The 25,980-nt window shown below is 35.9% G+C and overlaps 1 protein-coding gene across 1 annotated transcript in view; it reads left to right on the plus strand.

The window, feature by feature from the left end:
- Positions 1-6,675: 6,675 nt before the first annotated feature.
- The window catches only part of LOC149783381 (structural maintenance of chromosomes flexible hinge domain-containing protein 1-like), a 163,547-nt gene continuing 144,242 nt past the window's right edge, over positions 6,676-25,980 (plus strand). Inside the window, exons 1-6 of the mRNA XM_089931608.1 lie at positions 6,676-6,836; positions 14,884-14,962; positions 16,479-16,637; positions 18,295-18,377; positions 18,741-18,877; positions 20,740-20,869. Of these exons, the coding sequence (XP_089787734.1) occupies positions 6,678-6,836; positions 14,884-14,962; positions 16,479-16,637; positions 18,295-18,377; positions 18,741-18,877; positions 20,740-20,869 (747 nt within the window). The 5' untranslated portion in view covers positions 6,676-6,677. The remainder of the gene's footprint in view (positions 6,837-14,883; positions 14,963-16,478; positions 16,638-18,294; positions 18,378-18,740; positions 18,878-20,739; positions 20,870-25,980) is intronic.

Raw genomic sequence — 25,980 nt, forward strand, 5'->3', positions numbered from 1 at the left:
ATGCACATAATAGCGGGGAATATTAAGAGACCGAGCGAAATATTAAGAAAGAGGTTAATCTGTTCGCTGTAAATTTAGCAAAAAAGGTAGCTGAAGAATTACTGCATGAAATACTATCTACATAGCAATAACGCTATCAATAAATCGATCAATAACTGAACCCATAACTGTACCAGTATTTGAATCCACAGCTTTAGCAATAAATGAACCCATAACTGTAACATTATTTGAATCCACAGCTTTAGCAATAAATGAACCCATAACTGTACCAATATTTGAATCCACAGCTGTAGCAATAAAAGAACCCATAACTGTACCAATATTTGAATCCACAGCTGTAGCAATAAAAGAACCCATAACTGTACCAATATTTGAATCCACAGCTGTAGCAATAAAAGAACCCATAACTGTACCAGTATTTGAATCCACAGCTTTAGCAATAAATGAACCCATAACTGTACCAATATTTGAATCCACAGCTGTAGCAATAAAAGAACCCATAACTGTACCAGTATTTGAATCCACAGCTTTAGCAATAAATGAACCCATAACTGTAACATTATTTGAATCCACAGCTGTAGCAATAAATGAACCCATAACTGTACCAATATTTGAATCCACAGCTGTAGCAATAAAAGAACCCATAACTGTACCAGTATTTGAATCCACAGCTGTAACAATAAATAAACCATCAACCGTGCCAATATATGAACTCACAGCTGTAGCAATAACTGAACCAACAACCGTGCCAATATATGAACCCACAGATGTAGCAATAACTATCAATAACTGAAACCAGGACTGAACCAATACAATTCTATACGCAAGGGTTAACCTAAAAATAATAAAAGTATATAGCAAACCAGTTTCAAAACACGTACAGTTTTATGGGCGTATTGTGAAAGAAAGTATTAGTAAAATAATATTAGTAGACAGAGATCCTCAAATCAGGAGAATTAGTAAAGTCTCTTTTCAGAATTCAGCTTTACTTTTAAATCCTAAAACTTGTATCCATATGTTCAGTACTTTAAATCGATCATTTAAGTAACATAATAATGGTGAAACAGGACGGATTGGATTAATTGAAAACAATAAGCACAAATGCAAATTAATTGATGATTGAATCTTACACCTTACTCTTGCTTACCTTACGTTATATCGTTCCTAAACCGAACCAATCAATGCATGTAATTTCAACAAATAATCTCGAACAATTCTGTATGTCAACAAATTTGATCAATGCATTACACTTGTAAAAATATATTATTTAAATATGGATCGATCAAGAAATATGATTAATATAATCAATCTATTAACATACCTGATTTTTATCTTGAATTATAAACAAGTATCGTTGATAAATGGTTCTGTCAATTCACGGTAAGTATGGAATTGTCAACGGGTGCGATTGATATATGGAATTACAAACAAGTATGGTTAATGTATAGTTCATAAACAAGTGTGATGGGTGTATGATTGATTTTCAGACATATACTGACATTGATTTTTCAGTTCAGAATTTGATATGTGATAGTATTTATCTCGTGACATCCAGTCGACCAAGATATATCTCCCATCCAGGGTGTGGCCTGTTTGGAACTACGCATCAGCAGGGTTTACAGTTGACGGCATGTGTTGCGGACAAAAAACCTGCGCTTGAAGTACCTTGGAAAAGATAGAGGTGAAACAAGAGCTATGTAAACTAACACTGTAACAAGCACGCACATTAACTCCGTAGGAGGGTGGTATCTATATTTGTACAGAGTGTATTGGTGTAAATAAGCGCTACGCGTTTTGCAGGGTTTGTGGCTCTGAGTCTTTACAAACACAAACTAAAAGAGGGATAAAACAGAAAAACAGCTCCATATTGTTCTCCGAATTTCTGCTGTTCGCAGATATCCACGTGTAAGTATCTTTCATCTAAAGAAATCCTAACCGCTTAGCTATCCATATGTCACCCAGCCGGCATGCTTACTGAGCGAAGAAGACGAAATATTGACAGGGATCTGGCCCCGTTACCCGAGAAGCAGCAAATGCACTTTCACAATTCCAAAAACAGCTAAAATACCGGATGGACGTCATTTCAGAGCTCTCGAGACTCTAGGGTAGAAATAAAGAGCAAGGCAGGAAGCCAACCGCATTGCGCCGTCAAGCTCGGGGCACCAGAAGTTCCCTTCGACCTTGACAAAGCGAAACTGCATTCCGCGCTTATCACCAGAGACTTGGGTCCAGCATCACCTTGACGACAAAGATGAGTTCGAGGTCGACGGAACAGCGTCCTTCCTCAGCACCTTTTCCATTGAAGAGAGTGAACCTTTCGAGCTCTGGGCCTCAAAACAATGCCCAGGCACAAACCCTGGGGTGGACGTCTTGTACTGAATAGCCAAATGAGCGACGCAGAGCCAGCCATTCTCGCGATCCTCCCCCAGACAGAGAAAACTTTTTACACATTAAGTTTCTCTCACAAGACCGCAAAGAAGATGGGTAGCCATTAGCCGATTATGATCGACCTGGATTCACACAACTGCGCTCCTGTGCCTTCGTGTCCGATTGCCCAAAGATCATCCCCGCCAAGTTCAGTCGCTAATTCAGTAACCCATCAGACACCAAGGCCGATGGCAAATACCGTGACTGCTGACGTTTATGGCCGAGACGGGTGTGCTCATGCATTCGAGGTGGCCGAGGCCATCATCAACTAATAGAAGCATTTAAAAGTCTGGATGCCGGAGGACAAGGAAATTATGGCTAATCGTCGTCGCCCAGTTCACAGTCAGCAGTAGCAGTGGATGAAAATGCATGACGCGCTGGTTGGTAACCAACCTGAGGAAGCTGAATTATCTGGTGAGCATCAACCGCGAAACTAACTCTTTGGCTGGTTATTGCAAGGTGCTATTAGGGCACGTAATCACACGCAAGGACAGTTCTCATCCAAAGCACACCCACTCTCTACTGGGATGAGCAGACATCAGCCTTATCGGCATGCTGAAAGTGTTCCACAATGAACTATACAGGTCTCAATCGACTCAATCTACATTAAGCCAACCTGCCTGCTCTGCTTAAGTCTTGAAGCCTACTTCGCGCTGCATTCCTTCTCCCTCGACTGCCTCTAATACAAAGTCTACGACGACGGCCAGAAATGGAACTGCAGCTAAGAGCAGTGAAAACTCAAATAGGAAATGACTCTGTTCATTGTGGACAGTACCTCTTACATACCCAATACCAGACCCGACATCCCCCAATCCAATCGCGTCGCTGGTCATATACCATTTTTCCTAGCTCACTGACGGCGCAGGCTCTAGAAAGGAAACACACACAAAAGTTCCGCCTTCCGCGAACGCCATCCGCTTATGATTAACCCACCAGCCCGCCCCACATGCTCGCGAATGAGATGCGTTTCCTGGGCATACACTCATAAACCTACGTCATTTCTTTGGTTAGAACAACAATAAAGAAGGCCACATCATGCATGTGACAGAAACATGTCCTACGGACGATATATATATATATATATATATATATATATATATATATATATATATATATATATATATATAAAGAGCCCACACTGTGACAGGCACAAATAAACCAAATATTTAACTTAGGATAAATCAAATTATCTCCCCAGATACCAGTTCCAGACAGTCGGAGAGGTCGAAGTATCCTGCTTTATAGCAACGACTTAAATTAAACAGTAGTTTGGGAAAAAGTCCGTAGTCCAACCAGATGCACTTTACTCACAATTTTCTTTAAACCCAGCCCACAATAGATCACCTCCCCAGCTACAAGTTCCAGAGAGTCGAAGAAGTCGAAGGACCCAGCTGTATAGCAACGACTTAAATTGAAACAGTAGCCGGGAAAACTGTAGTCAATCTTAATGCATGCTACTCGCACGGAAACCATCCAGACAAGCAGTATTCCATCTAAGAACTAACGTCTGCACCCATAACATCTTGCTCTTTTTCCGTCACCATCACAGAAGTAAACCTAATTAAAACATCTAGCCCAACCTGAATTCAACTTAGACAATATAAGTGGCTCCTACGCCCAGACCATCAGGTCCTGCCACACAAGATGGCAATGCTTCGTGCACCTAAAACAACTAGCAAAAGGACCTGAACCAACTGACTCTACCAACACTATATGAATATAAGGTGGTCAAAAGCCCCGACTATCAGGGCCCATCGCACAAGGTGTGATCTAATTTGACACAATGCCTCTCAATCACCGGACGAAAACAACAATAGGCAACAAACCTTCAATAAACAAGCCACTATAAGGTGGTTAAAACTCCCAAGAATCATGCCCTGTCACACTAGGTGACGATGATTAAAAACTTAATTAGACACCACTCAGTGGGTGTTTTCATCAAATCCACTAAAAAGTACCAGGAGCAAGACGACGAAATGTTAGTTTTGGCAATCAAAACCTTCAAATTAAGAACCTGGATCAGCTCGAGCCCTTCGACCGCAGCGTCTCCTTCCGCACCTTTCCAGCCCTTTCCTCGACCGGATATGAAAACTAAGCATGCGGTGCATGCAGTAAAGCGTTGAGTGTTGAATCCTGTTTTCCACTATACGAGTAATTAAATCCCCGAAATAAGTGTCTTTGCACTCAAATTAAGGATTAAATCTTGTTGGACGGTGGTTTCTTTCCCACCTCTCATGTAGACCTATATGGCCAAGTGTCCGTACACGTCTTAAATTCAAGCTCAGTCAGTCAGTCAGTTCCAAGGGTGGTGAGGTATGATGTGACCTGGTGTGAAGACGTCACTTGCGATTGAAGCAGTATAAGCTACAAAACCGGAGTAAGCACATGTCGGCGTTCCAAAAAACGACCCAGTCGGCGATCCATTCTGCAATCCAAAAGATGATCCTCTCGACGATCTAGCTGGCATCCACGCGCCCATGAGAAGCCCGGAATACGACGGTATCCCGCTGGCGGTAGAAATATGTTACAATCTGGAGCGCCATTTCTAAGACAGATACAGCTGGGTATCACTCCATTATAAAGGCGTATCCTAAATAACCCGAGAACGCGAGACTCTGGTTAGTGCAGCAGAGTGAATGCCGCTAAAATTCAGTTATTGCTATAGGTGTGGGTTCAGAAATTGATACAGTTATGGATTTAGTTATTGATACAGATATGGATTCTGTTATTGTTATAGTTAATATTAGAGCTGTGTGTTTATATATTGGTACAATTCTGGGTTCAGTAACATTGGAGAGTAAGCAGTTCATGCACTAATTATTTATCTACCTTTTCAGCGAACTGTACAGCTAGAAGATTTGACACTTTCTCAGCCAATTTCAATCACTTTTCTTGGCAATACTGCACTCACTCTCTTATGAATATTCTCCGCTAATGTATCCATTTATAATCAGCACATATCCATTTATATTCAGCGCATATCCATTTATAATCAGCACAAATCCATTTATATTCACAAATCCATTTATATGCAGCACATGCTGATTTATACTCAGCACAAATAACTATAGTCAGCACATATCCATTTATATTCAGCACATATCCATTTATATTCAGCACATATCCATTTATATTCAGTACACATCCATTTATTCAGCATTTATCCATTTATATTCAGCACATATTGATTTCTATTCAGCGCCTATCCATTTATGATAAGCACATATCCATTATTCAGTACATATCTATTTTTAATTAGCACATTTCCATTTTTATTCAGGACATATCCATTTATAATCAGCACGTATCCATTTATATGCAGTACATTTTGATTTATATGCAGCGCATATCTGTTTATAATAAGCACAAATCTACTTATATTCAGTACATATACATTTATAATCATCACATATCAATTTATGTTACGCGAATATCCATTTATTCAGTGCATATCAAATTTTATATTCACATATCCATTTATATTCAATTACTATTTATGTTCAACAGATATTCATTTATAATACGCACATGTCCATTTATTTTCAGCTCACATTAATTTGTGTTAGGCACTCATTAATTTATATTCACATTTCCATTATAATTAAAACATATCCATTTTCATTTAGCGCATATCCATTGTTATTCAGCACATATCCATTGATATTGAGTGCTTATTCATTTATATTTAGATATTATTTTCAATACTTCCTTGACTAGTTTCATACTTCCACAATGTCTGTGAAGTACTTGTGAAAGTAGAATTAGTATTTGCCTACAGTAGTATAGATGACATTTATGCAGATTTCTCGTCCCTTTCACCAGAGTCAATGCATACAAAGACTCCTTCTTCCAATCAGGAATCCGCCTGTGGAACTCCTTACCAGCCACCCTGTGAATGTTAAAATTGCTTTCGATGCCGACTTAACAAATAATTTCTTAGTCAAATGAGTATTGCATGTACTTGTAAGCATGCCATCATACTATATTTTGGCAACGGTTCTATAGTGGCTTGTGTCGCTTTGACGAATACAATCAGGTTTTTAATATAGGTTTTATTTAGTCCATTTCAAGTAAGGTCTGTGTATTGCAAGGACTACCGGTAGTAGTAGTAGTAGTAGTAGTAGTTATAATAACAAGGACAACGAACGTGGAAGTCATTTGCTTAAGTGGGAGACAGCCCGGTTTACGTTAAGCGGGATCTTTAATAAAGGTATGAATTCTATTTAGACACCGGTGTAGAATTAAAAGAAATGACTTCACGCAAAAGCGTTGGAGAAGACGAACCCACGATGGAAGATGACGATGCATTTGTTTACGTTTTTGATCGACGCGAATCTGATGTACCAGAAGTTAAAATACCAACAGGCGGCTTATTTAGCTTCGTGGAATTTAAAAAGAGAGTCCAAGCGGTAAGTTATCTCTCGTGTCTTTCCCATTGAAGTGTTGTGTGAGAGGGGTGATTTCAAAATATAAATGGATCGAAATTAAGTTTTCTTTTCTTCGTTCAGTTTTCGTTTTTACCGCTGAAACTTGAACGAGTTTAAGAGAAAAATTGTATTCCTTGTTGTTTATCGTGTTTTAGAATGATATTGGCTGATGAACAAGTATAACTATTTGTTCAGCTGCTTTTTCAGGGAACGTATCACGGTTATTTTTCTTCTTTTCTTTGTGCTTTGTTCGACTGGGGGTAACAACCAGTATCGTGATTCTGTTTTCTTGTTATTGTCATCTCCATATTTCAGATTGTTGAGATCGGATTTTGACTTCTTGTTAAAACTATTGATTCTAGCTTATTTTAATTTTAATCTTTACATGAATTGTGCTTCTCTCTCTCTCTCTCTCTCTCTCTCTCTCTCTCTCTCTCTCACACACACACACACACAACTTCACAAGCAAATAGTACGGTAAAGGAGACCCTCAAATCTGTGTTGATGCTAATGGACTGTTTGTGGGTATGAAAATTAAGGAAGACAAATAATAATACTGCAGCAATTTGGTATACATTTAGACACTTTGCTGGTATTTCTCACATCTCATGAGTTATCCTTTGGCAGTATGTGCAGAATATATCTAGATCAAATCCTGTCTTTGGTGCCTTGTAAATCCATGTAGAATGACATAATCCTTGTAAATCCATGTAGAATGACATAATCCTGTGACCTTTGTCCATCTTTAATATTGTGCTAGATATGGATGTTACCAAATACAGGTAAGTGTTGAATAAACTGTATATGGAAAGATTTGCATGCAGCAGTAGAATTACACATTTTAATGTAGTGTTGACATCAGACCAACAAATCATCCATCAGAATACCTTGCTCAAGGTCCATCATTACTGAGGTTTGAATTCGTGAACCAACAATAACACTTTCGATGCTCTATTGAATGTGCTTTTCCCAACCTATATTAATATAGAAATAATTAATTTTACAATTTCTTTTTTACTATAAATTTGGTATATGGCACTGGAGGTTATTCTGCCTTCCCTGTTTATGATGGCACTTGAGCATTATGGTTTTTCTGGTTACCTCTTTTTAATGAGTTTGCTCTCATGTACAAGTTTGGAAACAGAATAAGCGAAAAGTATTGTGACACCCACTGTTTATCTGTCAGTAATTCCTATATCAGAACTGATGGATAGAATTTCATAGAGCATTGTAGTGAATTTGAACTCTGATCCTAGTTGCATTCCTTTGTTAATTTTGTCATCATGAAATTTATTTTTCTTATTTTGCATACCCCCCCCCCCAGGGCAAAATTATATATTTATAATTCATAATATGTCATTGTTAGAATTTTATATTAAGTTATTAAGTTCAATGTTACTTACTTTTACTTTCTTGATGAATAAAAAGAGGGAGGGTCTTGACAAAACAGGAGTCTTGTTACACAACAGATGTTATGAATGAAAGTCAGTTTTGCTCAGTTTTACATACTTGTACTTTGTAGCTAATATATAGTTCCCAAATGATGTCATCAGCTGCCATATTTGTGGTCAGTGGGCAGATTTACCATTGATTTTAAATGGTGTTTTGAAGCTGAAATAAATTCGTTGAATCTCAAAATATCTTTACGAAAATTAGAAACATAAACAGAATGCAAATCAAGCTTTCTGCCTAAGTATCTATATTTCTGATTTGTAAGTTGACTTTGCTTCAGTGTGCCTTGTTGAAAATGGAAAAATTTGGCAGTTGCGTATAGAAGAAACTGCCAGGTTGCCCATCGTCCAAGTAAAATGGGCAGAATATCATCTAGTGACCTTATCAGGAAGCATGTATAAAAAGGGGGGGGGTGAGGCCTAAAAAAAACCAATAGTCTCTTATTGAATGAATAGAGGAATGGTTTGACAGGAAACTATGTCATCGTTAAGGTCCAATATTCAAACATTTTAAGTACATAAATTGTTTGACCATTGATTGAAATGGAAATGTGTGGAAGCCACAGGACTGATATACGATGCATGATTGTGGAGTTCATGCAATTTATTTTACAAAAATCTTGCAACAAAAATCAGCAGTATATATGCATCCAGTATAGTTTCAAGACCCTTGCCCTTTTCTTTATGAAATTCTTCTGATATCCAAACATTACCGTCATTGTTTCAGATGGAGAGGAGAGTGGATTTTCCATCATAGTAACTTCTAAAAATTAAACCTGGATCACCAAACTAGTTTTTAAACTATCTGCATTATGGTAGTACAACCCTGTTGATTGAATTTTTTATGTGATGCAGTGGCAGTTTGCTCCATTTTAGATATTTGTACTATACTGAATCTGTTGTCACATCCAGTTTGTTAAATATTTTGCAGAGATAATATCCAAGGTGGAAAAATTGTCCAAGAAAAGCATGGTTGCCCAACCATAAATATATTTTTCAATCAGAAATTTCGCAAAACTATAATGAAAATTATAACACAATTGTAAATGTTGCAGAATCTAAAAACAGTGTTCGTTTGATTTGTCGGTGAATGATGCACGAAATGTATAATTTAATTTACATTTTATGATTTTTCAGTTTGTGTATGCTTCAGGAATACAAAGCAACAGTTACAATAGACCCTTTTCACTTTCAGTCAGGTTTACCTCCTTTATGAAAGGTGTCTGCTATCTTTTGGGTCAACTTGAATCTTTGATATTAAAGGAATGGAATTTGCCACATACTTATATTACAAGATATGACTATAAATAAATTATTATTCAGCATAAAATATTGGTTATATACAAAATGTTTCTTTTATACACACAAGCATCTGAAAATGATCCAATACATTTGCTAAGGAAGGTGACCTTAAAGATGTCTTACAGTGATTTAAAGGCAAGTAATAATTAAAGCTTATGACATCATGTGCAAAGTATCTAAACTGATATAAAAGAACTAATTACTGAATTCTGTAAAACAGTCCTCATTATGTCTCCCACTCAAGGGAATGAGAAAGGTTCATTTTATGTGGTCTGTCTGTCTATTCATAAAATTCTCAAGTAAGGAAGATGGCTGAGAAATATTGATTCACATCAGACCAGTTCAGATGTTTACACAAATTATATGGGTCCCAGCGCGTGACTAGCTTTCAGTGACTGATTTTATTTGTCAATTTTTTTGCTTATTTTGAAACATTTTTGACTTGTTGCGTATATTTAATTTGTATTGTTTGCTTGATCAGTGTCCATCATTGGGGTTAGAGATTTGGTCTACATGATTATTCTCATTTGTTTGGTCATGTTTCTAAGTTAAAAATCAGTTGTTTACTGACATATGAGTTTAAGGTCTAGTCTTATTTTCAAACTTAGAATGTTCTGAATGGGAAGTCGTGTGATCCATGTCCTGATAATATATTGTGTATTAGGTTTTTATATAACGTGATAAGCAAAATTAGTCAGCCCTATCTTAAAATCAGTTTATTGAATCATTTTTAGTTGTGTTCAGATATAATTTGAGAGGAATCATTTATTTAAAATTATTCATTGGAATGAGAAAGTGCTAAATGATGTTTTGGACTAAAATACTACGTTGGGATTATTGTCAACTCATGTAAGACATTCTAGACTATATCCTTTTGATACATCAAGATCTTTGGTACATCAACCTATTTATGACTATTGGTACATCATATTCAGGAATGCAATTCATCTGGAACACTCAGTACTTTTGGACTTGTCTTAGAACTTGTAGATTTATTTGGAATTTAATTCACAAACTATTTATATTCCTCTTAAAGTTTTACTTTGTAACTTAAAGAAATACATTTACTTGTTGATTTTGCTTAACTTGTTGCTTTTACTTCTTTTATGTTAAATAGTTTAAGACCATAGAGTCATAACAAACTACTTGACATGTATCTTGAGCCCATTTAAGCAATAAGTACTTGAGGTAGGCAGCTGAAATTGATATGCACTTTTGAAATAATACATAGATGACTTCATTAGATTTTTGGGCCAATATTGCAGTTTATGTTTTTTAAAATAAATGTTAAAATTTTGTTGACTTAGACTCTATGGTACAGTTAAGCAAGAAACACTTGAGGTAGACACAAAAATGTTTGGTAAATTTATTTCTGCTCATATGTATATCATGAATAGATTTTCAACCCATTGTATGAGTTATTCCATTATTTTTTTTTAAAATTTTGTTTTGAACATTCTGGAATTCGAATACAGCATTCTGTATACTGGTGTAATGGCTGTAATTGTTTTGATTCAGTTAGAATATGACTACATGTAATTGACTAATTCTGAACATTAAGAATGAATGACTTTCTATATTACACACGTATTTCACCTTGTTAATCTTCCAAGGTATTTCCCTTCCTTTCTGCAAAGTACATGTACCAGTACCAACATTAACGAAAGACCTTAATTGGCATGTCAGAGAGGGGAGAGACATGCTGTTGTGATTTATTTCCTTATGTGCTGTTTTGTTACTGTATCAAGCATGTGTCCAGAGATATTCTGTTCATTAAATTATCTCTCCTCAACTTGTCTCTCATTCTTTTGCACCAAAAATGAATAAAAATTGGAAGAAAACTTAGTAGCACAGATTTGTATTTATTAATGAATGTTTTCGCATAGAATTAAGAAAGAGTAATTGCCTTTGAAGATCTCTATATCTGTGCTACCTATATTTAAATTGTTATTTTGAGAAGGTGATGTGCAAAATGTGGAGGAATTTTAAAACAACTACAATCTGAGCATGTTATGGTCTAATAATGGTGTCAGAGGAAACCTAATTATTTTGAATAAGGATGTTACTGATGCCCCTTTCTTGGGTAATTTTTGTTTTACAATGCGCTAATGAGTATCTGAGAGTAAACATTTTGCACTGAGCCTAACATCAGGGCTCATAGTCAAAAAGCTGTAACAAAATTTAAAAAATCTGATTTCAAAACTTTCTTCTTTTATAACTTGACTGAAAGATTTTAGAATAAAAAATGTAGGTATTAAATTGTTTCTGTTTTTTTGCATATATTCTAAATTTCATTGAGGTTAAACAACTTTAAATATAAATTTTAAGTTTTAGAGTTTCGAGTTCAGTTTTTGTGCTGTGTTTCTTGACACTGAAGCCTGGCATTAGGCAATCTTAAAACACAGAGTGGGAATATTATGTATGACCGACAGTCAAACAGGTATCAGATGTTTTGCATACATTAATACATGGCAGGAATTACAATTTGTAGGCAGCTTATTTAACTGATATTGCACCAAATTATTCAGATTTATCATAAACAATAGCCGTCAAAATTGCCGAACTGGGGTTGTGAATTTGACACATTTTGTTCCCCAAAGTTAAAATCTGACTGCCTTGGGTGACCAGGCAATGGATTTGTCCACCTCCATTTTATCTCTTTAAAAAAACGGGGCGAAACATGCATATATGTTTCATGCAATATTTGTCTAGAAATATACTAAACTTTACAGTGGGTACAAGACACAGTATATGTAGAAATAACTTCTATCTTTTTCCATGTAATCGTGTCATGATGAGAATTGACTATTTGACAGTCTGGCAATCAGATTTATCACCGACTTCAATCAGATTGTGTAGTTCTATATTTTTGGGGTCAAAGCAACACATCAGCTTGAAAGCCACACTAAAGTCACCATCTTGCAGTAAGCCATACAATGATTTGCAGAACTGAAAAATGCATTTAATGCGGGTAACTTTTAATCTGTTTGTTTCAGCTTGTAATTACTTATATCTTGAGTGTACACCTTGGATAAGGGAGGTTGCAGGTTTGTACCCTGGTCAACTCATACCAGAAACTTATAAAAATGGTACATGTACTAGCAGCTGCCTCACTTGGTACTCAGCATTAATAAGCAACTGTTAGGACTTGCTGGGTGGTAGTATAATGTGACTGGGTGAGACATCATGCTACATGTTTGCGGCATCATGCTTAAGTGCTAGACATCCCTATAGACTTCCACACTGCAGACATTATAGTGAAATGACTAAAAAATTTAAACCTATGTTAAAAATCCAAATCACACACACACACACACATTTGTACTTTTTGTGTGTGAAACTTGCCATAGATTGGTCATATACTATATAACTCCTAATTAACACCTAGAGTGGCCGAGTGGTCTAAAGCGCTCTCTGTCACGGATCTCACCTCTGTCTGCTTGTGTTCGAGTCTCGGGCTCGGCCAATGTGGATATGTGAGAAAGCTGTCCGGTAGCTTCTCGTGGGTCAGTGGTTCTTTCCGGGGTTTTCCCGGGTTCTTCCTCCACCATTAATACTGGCCGCCATGTATAGCCTATCTTGTGCTGAAAAATGGCGTTAAACCCTATAACAACAACAACAACAATTAACACCTAAACTCTAATTTTTTATGCCCTTTCCCCTTTTTTCAGGACAGAATATTTAAAAGGTGCAGTTTAAGACCTATGTTTTGTAGTACAGGATGTCTTTGGGTTCAGTTAAGGCATTACAGTTTCCCTCTGATTGGGTACCTGGATAACCGATCATTAGGATCGATAGGTATCGGGTAGATGTTCACAAAAATTTTTATACCCTATCTACAATGTATATCAATGACTGAATTCATTTGCAGTAAGATCCCTTGAAATACATATATTCATTTTAAGAGTTCATGAAAAGAACAACTGTAGATTTCATTATTGTGATCTAATAAATGCCTCTCATTTGGAAAATGTAATGCCCTTATGTTAATCAGGGAATATACAGTATTTATATACCTTTGCCATCAATGCACAGTTAAGACTAATGTGTAAAAACTTCCATAATAAGACAGTAGAACAGAACTTACATGTTGATACAGACATTGTTAGCATGACCAGACAAGGTTAAATAAAGGTTCCATGTAGCAGCCAGTGAAATATGGGGGTCCCTCACTGTAAAGACCCCCTTGATACACACTGCCTAGGTGTGTGGTCTCACTGCAGAATCACCTATACTTTTTACATGGGATATGGTGATCTCCCATGTTAAGGACCCTTATTATGCCACTGCCTCACATATTCTAGTAACATAGGTCTATGGTCCCTCATAGTAAAGTTCCCCATACTGCCTCTCTTATATTTTAACAAGGGTATGTGGTCCCTCACTGTAAAGATCCCTGTTAGATACAATGCCTTTTCTGTGTATAACATGTATGACTTAATGGGTATGTTGCTTGCGTTGTCACGTTAAAGAACCCCCATTATATACCTCTGCCTGTCCTGTACTTTAAACTTGGGTATAGTCAGGGTTCATGTTTATTTGGTCATTTTTTTTTACTTATTTATATGATGTAATATGACTTCACAGAGTAAAATAGACTATTTTTGTGTTGTAATGCATTACTGGTACACATGTTGGAATATTCCATGGTCTAGAACTTTCCCCCTAGTAACATGGGTTACTTTCATGGTTCCCATCAAAAGCATTTTTAAACATGAGCAACATACCTCTGTTTGAAAAAAAGGTTAATGCTAGGCCTATTATTTCATTTTCAGTGGGGGAAGTGAGCTGGGATTTTCTTTTAATTCTGGATATTTTTTCCTTTTACTGCCAAATAAATTTGTATGCTTTATTTAATATAATGGATTTAATAGTTTTGTTTTTCTTTGCTATAAATTATTATATCAGTATATTTTTTAAAGAGCTGGAATCATTTATGAATTAAATTTCCAGGACCACCCCCACCCCCAAAATGGCTGGTCTGTAACTAAAATTAAAGACTTTCACAAGGGTAGATAAATTCATTTGTCCATTTTAACAGCACAAACTTCAACCAATTCAATGATTTCTCTGGTTAGAAGCATTTACTTAGCATGGGAAGGTTAGATTGTTTGAGTTGTGTGGTATAAGGAACAATAGTTTATTAGGTACATTACTATGTCCATAATAGAGCTGTTGAGCAGTCAAAGTTTTAATTCCATTTTCTACATCATTTATTATATATTTTCAGACATCTGTATTTCATTATGTGATTGTTTTTTTTTTATTTTCACCAGGCTTTGAATATTTCTCCTTCTACAAAATTTATCATTGCCACCACTGACAGAGAAGAAATCAGAAGTGATGATACTTGGGGTAAGAACAAAATAATATATGTGATAATGTAAATTGTGCTATTGTCATGGGTATTTTATGGTATAAAGATGGCATTTTCATTGGTACTCAAGTCTGTAGACAGGAAAATGGGGTCCTAATGTTTCCATTAAAGGTCTTAAATTTATGCAGCAATTATGAAATTTGCTAAAGTTTGTCTGCCATGAAGAATAATAAATTGACATTGTATATTCAACAAACCATGGTTCCTTTTGGACTTCAGTATTTGGGCAAATGGCTTCTTAATAAAGACAGAATAAAGTAAATTTGATAGAAATAGGGAAGTAAGTGTAGAAAGTTCAAAATTTGTAATGTTAAGAATAGTTACATTAAACTTATGATTTGCATATTTTCATGTCATATGATTCAAATACTATCAAAACTTTATAATAAGATTAAAATTTTTTAAAAAATTTTACAATAAAGATTTTCTATCACTTAAAATTGCAGCCACTAGACTAATTTACTGTCAAAAATGAGAAACATTGTGCATGTTAGAAGTCCACTTGTGATACAGTAATTGGATGAAATATTGGCCAAAATGATTAATTGTATTTGCAATGGACATGGATACATCAACTGTCATAATTCATTTCAAACTGGGTTTAATAAATTCAGTATTTCACTGAAATTTTTGAGTTCTGTAAGTTTCATGGTAATTTCTGGCATTGAACGTCAGATTAGCAACAAGTTTAAATAAAGACCATGAAACGTGTTTTCCAAGTTTTAGATTTTCCTGTTGAAGAGAAATTTTTGCAAAAAAGTCAACATTTATTTTGATTCATAATGAATTGAAGAAAAAGAAAGTACTGGTATGTCATTTAACCAAATGTAACCAAAACATGAAGTTTACATTGCTTCACATTGGTTTCCTGTCCAGCCTCTTTTCCTTTTTAATACTTGCATTGTATTGTATACCACATCTAAAAGGTAGTGCCAACCCCTCATCCCATGATGAGTTCAGGTGATCAGGCATTATTGTATCATTCTTTATCATATGCCACAGTTATCTACAGGTACCAGCATGGGATATCATCTCAGATAGCTTTGTTGGATGAATCAGGCAGTATTGTATCATTCTTTATCATATGCCACAGTTACCTACAGGGTACCAGCATGGGATATCATCTCAGATAGCTTTGTTGGATGAATGGCTGGCTAATATTCATGAGATCAAGGTTTGAGCCCTGCTTCATCTGTACAGTTTTATTTACATGTGATATAAGCCATTAGCAGACAGACATGGTGTGATAGTCTTACTGAATTGGGGAAAGGTTATTGAGACTGATTTGAATTAAAGGATATTTTTCCAGAAGGCAAGGGAATGTATTACAAGTAGCTATGTGGTATGTCAAGTTTGATAGCCTAGTTTATAGCATGCCAGCAAGCATTTATTTTGCAGATCCAGGTTTAAGTCCGGTCCATCTATGGATATCTTTTCTTGATACATATACTATATATTTATATGCTGAGACTGTGATGGTTCTTTTTTTTCCAGACATCATTGACAAAGGGGATACTTTGTATGTCCTCAATGATCTGCATCAAGAGTTATGTGCCCCAGCACAGGAAAGGGTCAACTATTTGCCACATTATGACACGATTGTCAAAGGTGGAATGTATGAATACTATGCATCAGAAGGACAGAATCCTCTACGTAAGTATTCAATCGATACCAATGTATACAGGCATTATTAAATCCACTATGTAAGTATTAAATGTATACCAGTCTAAACAGGCATTGTTAAACATGCATACATCTTGAAACCCATAAACATTGTAAAATTAAATAGATGACTCCCATCACCACTGTAAACAATAGGTCCAATATGGACCTTAAGAGATGCAATAAGCTGTCAGTTAGATATAGCATATAATGTATTAATTGAAAGGTTCATGAATACTTTTCAAAATTTTAATTTAATGCATCTTCATTTTAACACCTATCTCTACCCAATATTGAATTTGGATAAATTTAGGGAGATCTTGCAACATCTGTGTCCAGCAAAACCTGTCAAGTAAACACTTGGAAAACATGGAACAAATATAAATTTGAAAACCAGCATATGTTTGGTTGCCTTTGGGACCAAAAGTGAATTGATACAGGCATTTGATAAATGGTAAAAGTATTTGATTTTTCACAATTGTAGTTTTTTTTATTTCATTCACATTTGTTTTTCTTCCTCATTTATAATGGTTCCTGTTTGCCTTGTTTTTTTTAGGGTGCTACTAGTTTTGCATTAGTGTGAAATTAAAAGTTGCCATAAAATTCCATTATTTGCATTTTATCCTCATGTCTAGCAGTTGACAAGCTGTTTGTCCTGCCCTTCTGGCCTGTTGCTCCTACATTAACATACTCATTTACATCATGATCAAACTTGCAATGTGGGTGTATTTTCAGATAACATACCTCACATACCCAGACTGGATTAGTGTAATCAACTATCCAAATTTATGCAAAAATTACTTTTAAAAAGTGCAACCTGTCTGTTCTTCCCTGTCTGTGCTGTAACTTGTATGTAACTACTCCCTCTTTGACATCAGGTTATAGGTGCATCTTTGTATCATTTTATGTCCTACAACAATACTGTATTACTGTAACCCCATTTCATTATGGCTGGGAAGTCGTCTGTAGGCACCAGATTACACTTTGGTCTAGGTTTGTATCTTTGAGCATGTGTTGCATATCACACCTGGGTCATAGTGACATACTTTCCATGATTTAAATTTTAAACATTCTGTCATTCCTCACAAGATCCCGTTCAGCTGTATTATGACCACTGACATTTGAATTGTACTTTGGGTGCATCTTGGACAAATACGTGTCTCTGACCTGACTTCAGTTATTATTACCTACTTTCCAGGATTGAATCAAATTATACAGAATTTTTGCCTGGTTTCAGATTCAGGTATCTTTTAAGTTATTAATGCCAATCGTACAAATTAGTTTACTGTGACATGTTTTCTATAATTCTTTGGATATTGCATCAAAAGAAGTATCAAAAAGATAATTTGATATATTTTCATCTAGTGACACCAAACTTGCATGATAGGTACATCTTGTGATTGAGATTTGTCAGAAGCCAAAATCTGGTTGCTGTAATCTAATTTCCAGCATTTATTAAAGTTTGTGAAAACCCATGACTCGGCTCTTATTTTGATAGCCTTAAACTTATTGCCATCAGACTGCACCAAAGCTGGGTCATTGTGACATAAAAAAACAGTTAATGATTTCATCATTCTAATTTTCTGCTTTGAGAAATTTATTATTATTATTATTAACTGAAGTGATATTTTTAACTTCTTTTTTAAAGCTTATGCCTTTGCTGAGTTGATTGATAACTCCCTTGCTGCAACAGCAAACAACATTGGTCACAGAAAGATTGAGATTAGATTGGTAAGTATGTATGATCAAACACATTGTCTCTGTAAATTATTTTTTTGCTTTGGTCATTTTGATGACATAATTTCTGTTAAATTTATTTATTATATCATTAAATTTATATTTTAAAAAAAGTTATGCACAGATTTTCAGTATTTAAGAAGAAATTTCAGATTTAATCTATGCAGTGATATTATTGCCTTCTGAGATGTTAGATGATTTACAGTTTATCCAAAGGTTCCAGATACAGTCAAAATTAAGAAACATTTAAAATGTTACCAAACTCTTAAATTATTCAGTTGTACTTTGTGATGTATGCATGTTATCTCTGACCCACATAGTATTTATAAGTTCCTTATTTTTATATTTTATTTTCAGTATCTTGATGATGGTAACCCCAAAAATTGTGGTATATATGTGATTGACAACGGGAAGGGTATGACACCACGTCAGCTGAACAACTGGGCAATTTATAGACTCTCCAAATTCATACGCAAAGATCAAAGAGGGAAAGTGTACGTTATTATATATTTGCTTCTTATTTATTCCTTGGAATTATTGTTGTTCAAATCAACATTAAAGTTTCAAAGATGTTAGAATGATCCATCACTAAATGCTTGCAATGCAGGCCTAAAAAAGAATTCTGACGTGTTTATTTTCTTTGGGATGCAAAAAATTTTTTGACTAAAATGTTTTTTTTTTTAAGACTCTACTTGTTCTCTATAAAAATTACCTGTCAGGACAACTGGACAAGTGTCATTTTTGAGGCCTTTAGTGGTGGGTCAGATTTGTCATGTCAGTTCCAAAATTGTGGTATCGTATGGAAGAAATGGCAGTGAAGTTATAGCGTCCAGGTTTTGTGTGCTTATTGTGAATTGAGATAATTATCATCAGCTTATGATTAGTAAGTTCTGTAATAGTTTGCACTACTGCCTCTGTTTCATCGTCGCTAGCCAAGGGTCATCTTATTCTTTACTTTCATATTGATTAGAGATATGCAGTATTACTGAAAACCAGTTCACTGTGTTAGTTTTTACTGGAGGTACATACCATGGTACTCTTTCAATGTACCGGCACTTCTGTAGTGTCCATCATTAAAGAATGTATTGAGATTTCTGAGTAATTATGTCATAAATTTAATAATATTAACAGCATATTTTTATTTTTCATGGCTAAATAGTTTTAAAAAAATTATGCATATTTTCCTAAAATAGTTATGTTTGTCACAAATCAGTTTTGAATATTACAAATATAATTAAATTTTCTTTATATCTATAATCACATTTATGATGCTTTAATCAAATGTTTGACAAATGTCTCGTATGCCAACATGGTGGTCACGTGGGATTCTGTCAAAGTTTTCCCACCAAATCTAACTTTTGGTAAAAATCCTGTTTTAGTCATTACTAGCTTATTAAGTACACATATTGTTCTGTCATAATGCAAATCATCCTAAGATTTTTGGGAATGTAGTTGCTTTTTGCTTGAATTGCATGTTATTTCTTAAATCTGATATATATTTTGTCATTTTTTGACTAAAGTGTGTTTTATGTTTTCTTGCCTGCACTGATAAATATCTTGCCTTGGTGTTGGCATTCGACTCAAGAGTTCATTTATGAAAAAGCTCTCTGTTGTCATCTGATTGTCTTTAACAGGGAGTCAACAATAGTGTAACCAAAATCATCCCACTTTAGTTACAGCTTTTAGGTAAGCTTTACAACAGTTAAGCTACACACCGCAAATTCATCTACTATAAGGTCCTGACCATTTCTTTTCGGGTGTTGTCTTTCGAGCTAGTTTATATTTTATTTACATTTATCTCAGAATAATTATACTTTTCAGATATTATCGTGATATGCTCAGAATCTGTGTTTGGTACCCAGTTCTAATATTGACCCTTGGCATATGTAGCTAGTGGAACTTGTGTTTTGAAAAGTGCCCTCTTGCAGATAAAAGAATTGACCAATGAAAGAGCATTTTGTATCACTTGTTAGGTATTCATTAAGTTGACTTCTTAAATTTTCACATGGACTGACTCAGAGTTAATACACCTGTAAAATGTTTAAATTGCAGAAACTTAAATGTGGCCTGTGTTGTTGTCTATTAGGGCCACTATAATTATTCCTAACTATAACACTAGGTAAATGTAACAAGACAGCTGATTGGACCAGTTTCTTTCAGCTGCATCCTGTCAAATAGTGCAGCAGTAGATAGCCAATTCACCTAGAGACTTGTGCCATGTGTCAGTATGAAAAGAAGTGGATAACAACTCTTGGGTTGTGAAGATACTTCTGTCCCTGAGAACATATAATACTGAACCTACCAGAAGACATTTGTTAAGAATAAGCCTGAATGAAATATTAATTGAATTTTACAGAATTGTTGATGGTTCGACTGGTGAGGATTCAATATACCAGCCAGATGCCCCAAGATCCTTGAACAGTGACATATCTTACTTTGGTGTGGGTGGAAAGCAAGCAGTATTCTTCATTGGCAATTCAACGAGGGTGAGCTGTTTCATGTTATTATATCAGATCATTTCATGACAATAGTTATTCATATCCTTTATCTAAAAAGTTCATATAGTAGATTTTTCTAGGTCACGGATCCATCTGTAATAGAAAAGATGCCAGATATAGTTTATAGCATGAATTAGAACTATAGTTTGTATGAGTTTTGTTTGTTTTCTGTGTTGAATGCAAGTCTTTATTGGCCTCTTTTGATATCATGAAAAGAGAAATTGTTTTAATTTATTAGTTCCTGTTCTTAAACTCTGTTATGGGTTGTGGAAATGGATGACAACTCTTATAAAGGGGGAAGGGACACTTTACATATTACATTTTTCTTGCTGATATATGCAATTGTCATCATTTAATAGACTATTTAAAGTTTTTGCATTGTCTTTGAAATAACTCAGTAACCTGTTTGTTAGCTGTATTGGTCATAGACCAGAATGGCTTATGGGATTACCTGTTGTCATTTGTCCATTAGCAGTCTGATTTTAATCAGATCTCCACACCTTGTTCACCAATCAATTTACAACTCTAAAATTTTCGAAAGTGATGCACATCATTCAGAAAATATAATTACTAATGATAACTCCACCTAACGTGATTCCAATCCTTCATCTGATAGGATACTAAAAATAAGTTAATGGAAATTCCAAAGGTCACAGAAACATGAACTTTTATCAATAGGACTATGGAGATCTGATTTTAATCCATTTGCATTTGTTATTATTACTTGTTATGTCTGGGGACTTAAATTAAGTAACAAGACAAGGTAAAACCAAACAAGCATTCAGGTTTCTAAAATATAAATTTATTTCTCTAAAATATAAAATCATGACAAAGGGAATGAATTAAAAAATAACTTGTAGTGCATGATTTCCTTGAAAATCCTAAAAACTGTACTTTTAATTTTACACTGATCTGGAAGTGTCCAAATGTAATCCAGATGAAGTTTCTAATGTGTTTTATGTACTGACATGCTAGCACCACTGAAAAATCAGTTCTAAATCCAAAAGATTTTTATTTCAGGGTAATCCAGAGAAAGAATATATTACTTAAGTCCTTGAAAATTCCACATAATCTAATAGGTATTGATTGTTTAAATTAAATGTTTTCCACTCTGTTATTCCAACAAACCATTATCTCTCTTACAAACTGTACAACATACATGGTGCTTGTATTTGCTTATATAGTCTCTATATGCACACCAAATCAACAAAATCTGAATCACTAACAGATTCTCAAACAATTTTAAATAATTATATTATAAAAATAATTTAACAATCATAATCTGATCATCTCATTTTATTGAGCCAATCAACAATTAGGGTGTGTATGATACCTCAATGGGACAAAGGCACTCCTAGTTTCATGTGATATTTCTGTGACTTTCATTCAAACTAAATGTGTGGCATACATGTTGTTGACTTGATGTAGGTAATCAGCCTTGATTTGTGAATGAGAATTCTATGTGTATTGTACTTATAGTTTATTATTATACCAGCCAGCCAGCACTAATATCATTGGAGAACAATTTTTGATGTGACAATAAATATCGTGAAATTCTTCATGTAAAGTTTAAAATTTAGGTAAGTTTATTTGTTTTTCAAATGATTATTTTGTCATATATTATGATAATTTGGTACACCATTAGCATATTTTAATGATTGTAAAATGCATTTTTGGCTTCCCGGTTCAGGGGTGCTGCCCTTAGAGACCCCATTTGGGGAGGACCCCCAAACCTCCCATTATATTTTTTGAGGTTTTTTATATTGAGGACCAAAATCATTTATGAGTGAGGCTGTGAGGGCCAACCCTGACACACAGGCAACCCATGGTCTCCATAAAACCTGCCCAGGCCTGCACCATGGAGAAGGCAATCAAGTTTCACCATATGGTGTTGATACAACATTGGGAGGAGCAGTTACCACTTGTAAGTCTCAGTGCTTGATTGGTTTATAGCAATGCACTAGGGGCTACTTCCAGTAGTGGGAGAGGTGCTGTAATCTCACTAGACAGATACCACCTCCCACAAGCTGGGCAGCCCCCAGTCTATATGGTTCTGTCCTGCCATAATTTGCCTGCCTCACTGGGTGCAAAGGCTTAAAGTGTATACTTAACTACTGGATTGAAAATCTAGCACCAGGCATAACAAGACAGAAAGAAAAATACAAGCACTTAGGCCGGTCACCTGGAACATGAGGAACATGACACCAGGAATATCATAAAACAAGTAAATAACACTCTCAAGTTTTAGGCTGGTCACCTGGAACATGAGGAACATGACACCAGGAGTATCATAAAACAAGTAAATTTTAACACTCTCAAGACAGTTGTGATCAGCAATGAACTATGCAGGCCTGAGATGGACATTGTCACAATCAGAGAGAAAGGCTATTCGTTCTTCTGGCAGGGAATGCCGCCAGATGAGCCAAGAGAGCATGGCGTTGGTTTTGCTATCAAGAACAATCTGCATAGCTCCATTATACCTGTCTCAGAGAGAATTGAGGGGATCTTTAGACTTTAGCTTCAGACATTAGCTGGATTGGGCAGGCTTATCAGTGTCTACACACCAACATTGACATCCTCTGCAGAATAATTTCTGGTTTCAACTCTGCTCTTGGATTCAGCCCTGGGCTGATAGTATCAAGTATCAAAGTGGCTATTGGATCCACACAAAAGAAGACTGCCACCAGGTAGATCAGGGGTCGGCAACCTATTTGACTTAAGATGCCACTTTTTCCAGATTAATTTCAAAATGAATGAGTGCGTGCCACTGGTAACAGAGTAACACTTAAAACTGAGATTTTTACTGCCCTTTGTGTGCCACACAAAACCTATTGACGTGCCACCATGTGGCACACATGCCATAGGTTGCCGACCCCTGAGCTAGATGATAACAGACTGTCTGAAGCAGATGGGATGTTGGTTGGCACCTTATTCTAGGTAAGTAAGGATGCCCTAAATGCTGTAGAGTGCTTACCAATCGTGGATGAATTTGAAGTGAGCCAACACTCAAAGAATTCAGTCAAGCTCTTTATACACTCATGGCATACCTGCAAAAATCATCAAATACACTAAACCCTTCTCATAAAAGTGCGCAAAGTCCTCTGCCAATGCTGAGAGACACCGCAAAACATGAAAGATGCTCTCTACAGGAATAAAGGTAATAGGAATGACTGTAACAACTATTCTGGCATTTCCCTTCTATGCATTGTGGGGAATCTCTTTGCTAAGGTTGTATTGAAGAGGCTCCAAGTACATACTTAAAGAATCTACCCAGAGTCACAGTACGGGTTTAAAGCCAAGAGATCCATTACCAGTATAGTATTTTCACTCAGGCAGCTGCAAGAAAGTATAGAGAGCAGGGAAACCCCTTTATGTCATGTTCATTTATCTCACCAAGGCCTTCAACCTGTGAGTAGTGAGGGACTCTTCTAGATCCTAGCAACAATTGGTGGTACACCCACCCTGCTAAGTATTGTGAAGTCCTTTCATGAAGACATTAAGGGGACCATTATGTATGATAGCTTTATATCGTAAGAGTTGTGTCAGAAGTGGCATGAAGCAGGGCTGTGTCCTTGCTCCCACACTGTTTGGTACCTTTTCCATCCTGCTCCAGTGCGCTCTTAGATCAGCCACAGTAGGTATCTACCTTCACTCTAGATCAGATGTGAAACTTTCCAACCTTTCCAGACTTAGGGTAAAAATGAAAGTGCAAGTGAATGATGACAAAGCAGTCACAACCCACTATAAGGAGGATCTCCAATGACACACAGGTTGTTTTACACTTTGAGCTGCAGTTAGTTCATGAATTCATGTACTTGCAGTCAGTACTCACAATCTTAAGCAAACTTAATAGGCACATCAGGAAGGCTGTCACCACACTGACAAAATGAGTATGAATTTATGCAGACATAACACACCAAAGCCCAAAGCTTGTCAGAACACTCCTATGTGTGAGGGATTCCTAGACTTTTCACACACAACAAGAAAGAAAGCTTAATGCATTCCACATGTGCTGTCTCAGATGCATCCTTAACATTACCTGGAGAGACAAAGTTCCCAACAGCACAGTGCTTCACAGCTCAGGAATGACAAGTATGAACCTCCTCCTTTGGCAAAGATACTTGTCTTGGTAGGGCCATGTGTCCAGAAAGGATGATGGCCACATTCCAAAGAAGCTCCTATATGGGGAACTAAAAGCAAGGAAAATACCAATTGGAAGACCTCTTCTATGCTATAAAGATACAAGCAACCATGACATAATGGCACATGGCATCAGAACAGACACTTTGAAAGAGGTTGCCTCAGATAGATTTGCAATGCAACATGAGGTACAGGAAGGACCTAAGATGGAAAGCTGAAGAAAAAGGTACCACAGGATCCAGTACCAAGGAAACAAACTGAATACAAATCACAAGCACAAGTGTGGCAAACTTTGTAGGTTCAAAAGATGCTGCCAAACAGATGTCAACATCCATCTGTGAAGGTCCATGGTCTTGTGAGACTGACAGATGCAAACTACATAGATGATACAGATTATCTGTAACACTACTCTTCATAAACTACTTGTAGGATTGCCATGAATCTTTGCACACACACACACAGACACACGTGTTCTAGTTCAAAATGAAAATGGTGCCACTTGGACATTGATTATTTCCACCACAGTGGCCCTCTTGCAGACCTTGTTATATCTATTCTTTCTGCATGAACTATGATCCTATGAATATGATGCTTTCTCTAAAAGACTTAATCATCCTGATCTCAAGTATGTCCTAATTGAAAATGGTACTGACCTGACATCCAGTATGGTCACCTTGGCAGTCAGCTTGAAAATGTTGTTACTATTTCTCCTTGTGAACAGTTAGACATATCAACATTAGGTTTTTAACAGAAGACTTCTTATGATATCTAGTTGGTCCCAAATGAAAATGATACTGATCTAGCATGTAGGGCCTCTTTAAAATTTTGTTGTCACTTATTCTGGATGGATGGACATAACAGCATGATTTTGTCAGGGGTACTAATCCTCATGATTTGACTAAATCTTACTGAAATGACCCATAAATATAAGCAAGAAATATGTTGAAAATCTTGTCATA

The sequence above is a fragment of the Sinohyriopsis cumingii genome, chromosome 14 (assembly GCF_028554795.1).
Source record: "Sinohyriopsis cumingii isolate HCF-2022 chromosome 14, ASM2855479v2, whole genome shotgun sequence".
NCBI lineage: Eukaryota > Metazoa > Mollusca > Bivalvia > Unionida > Unionidae > Sinohyriopsis > Sinohyriopsis cumingii.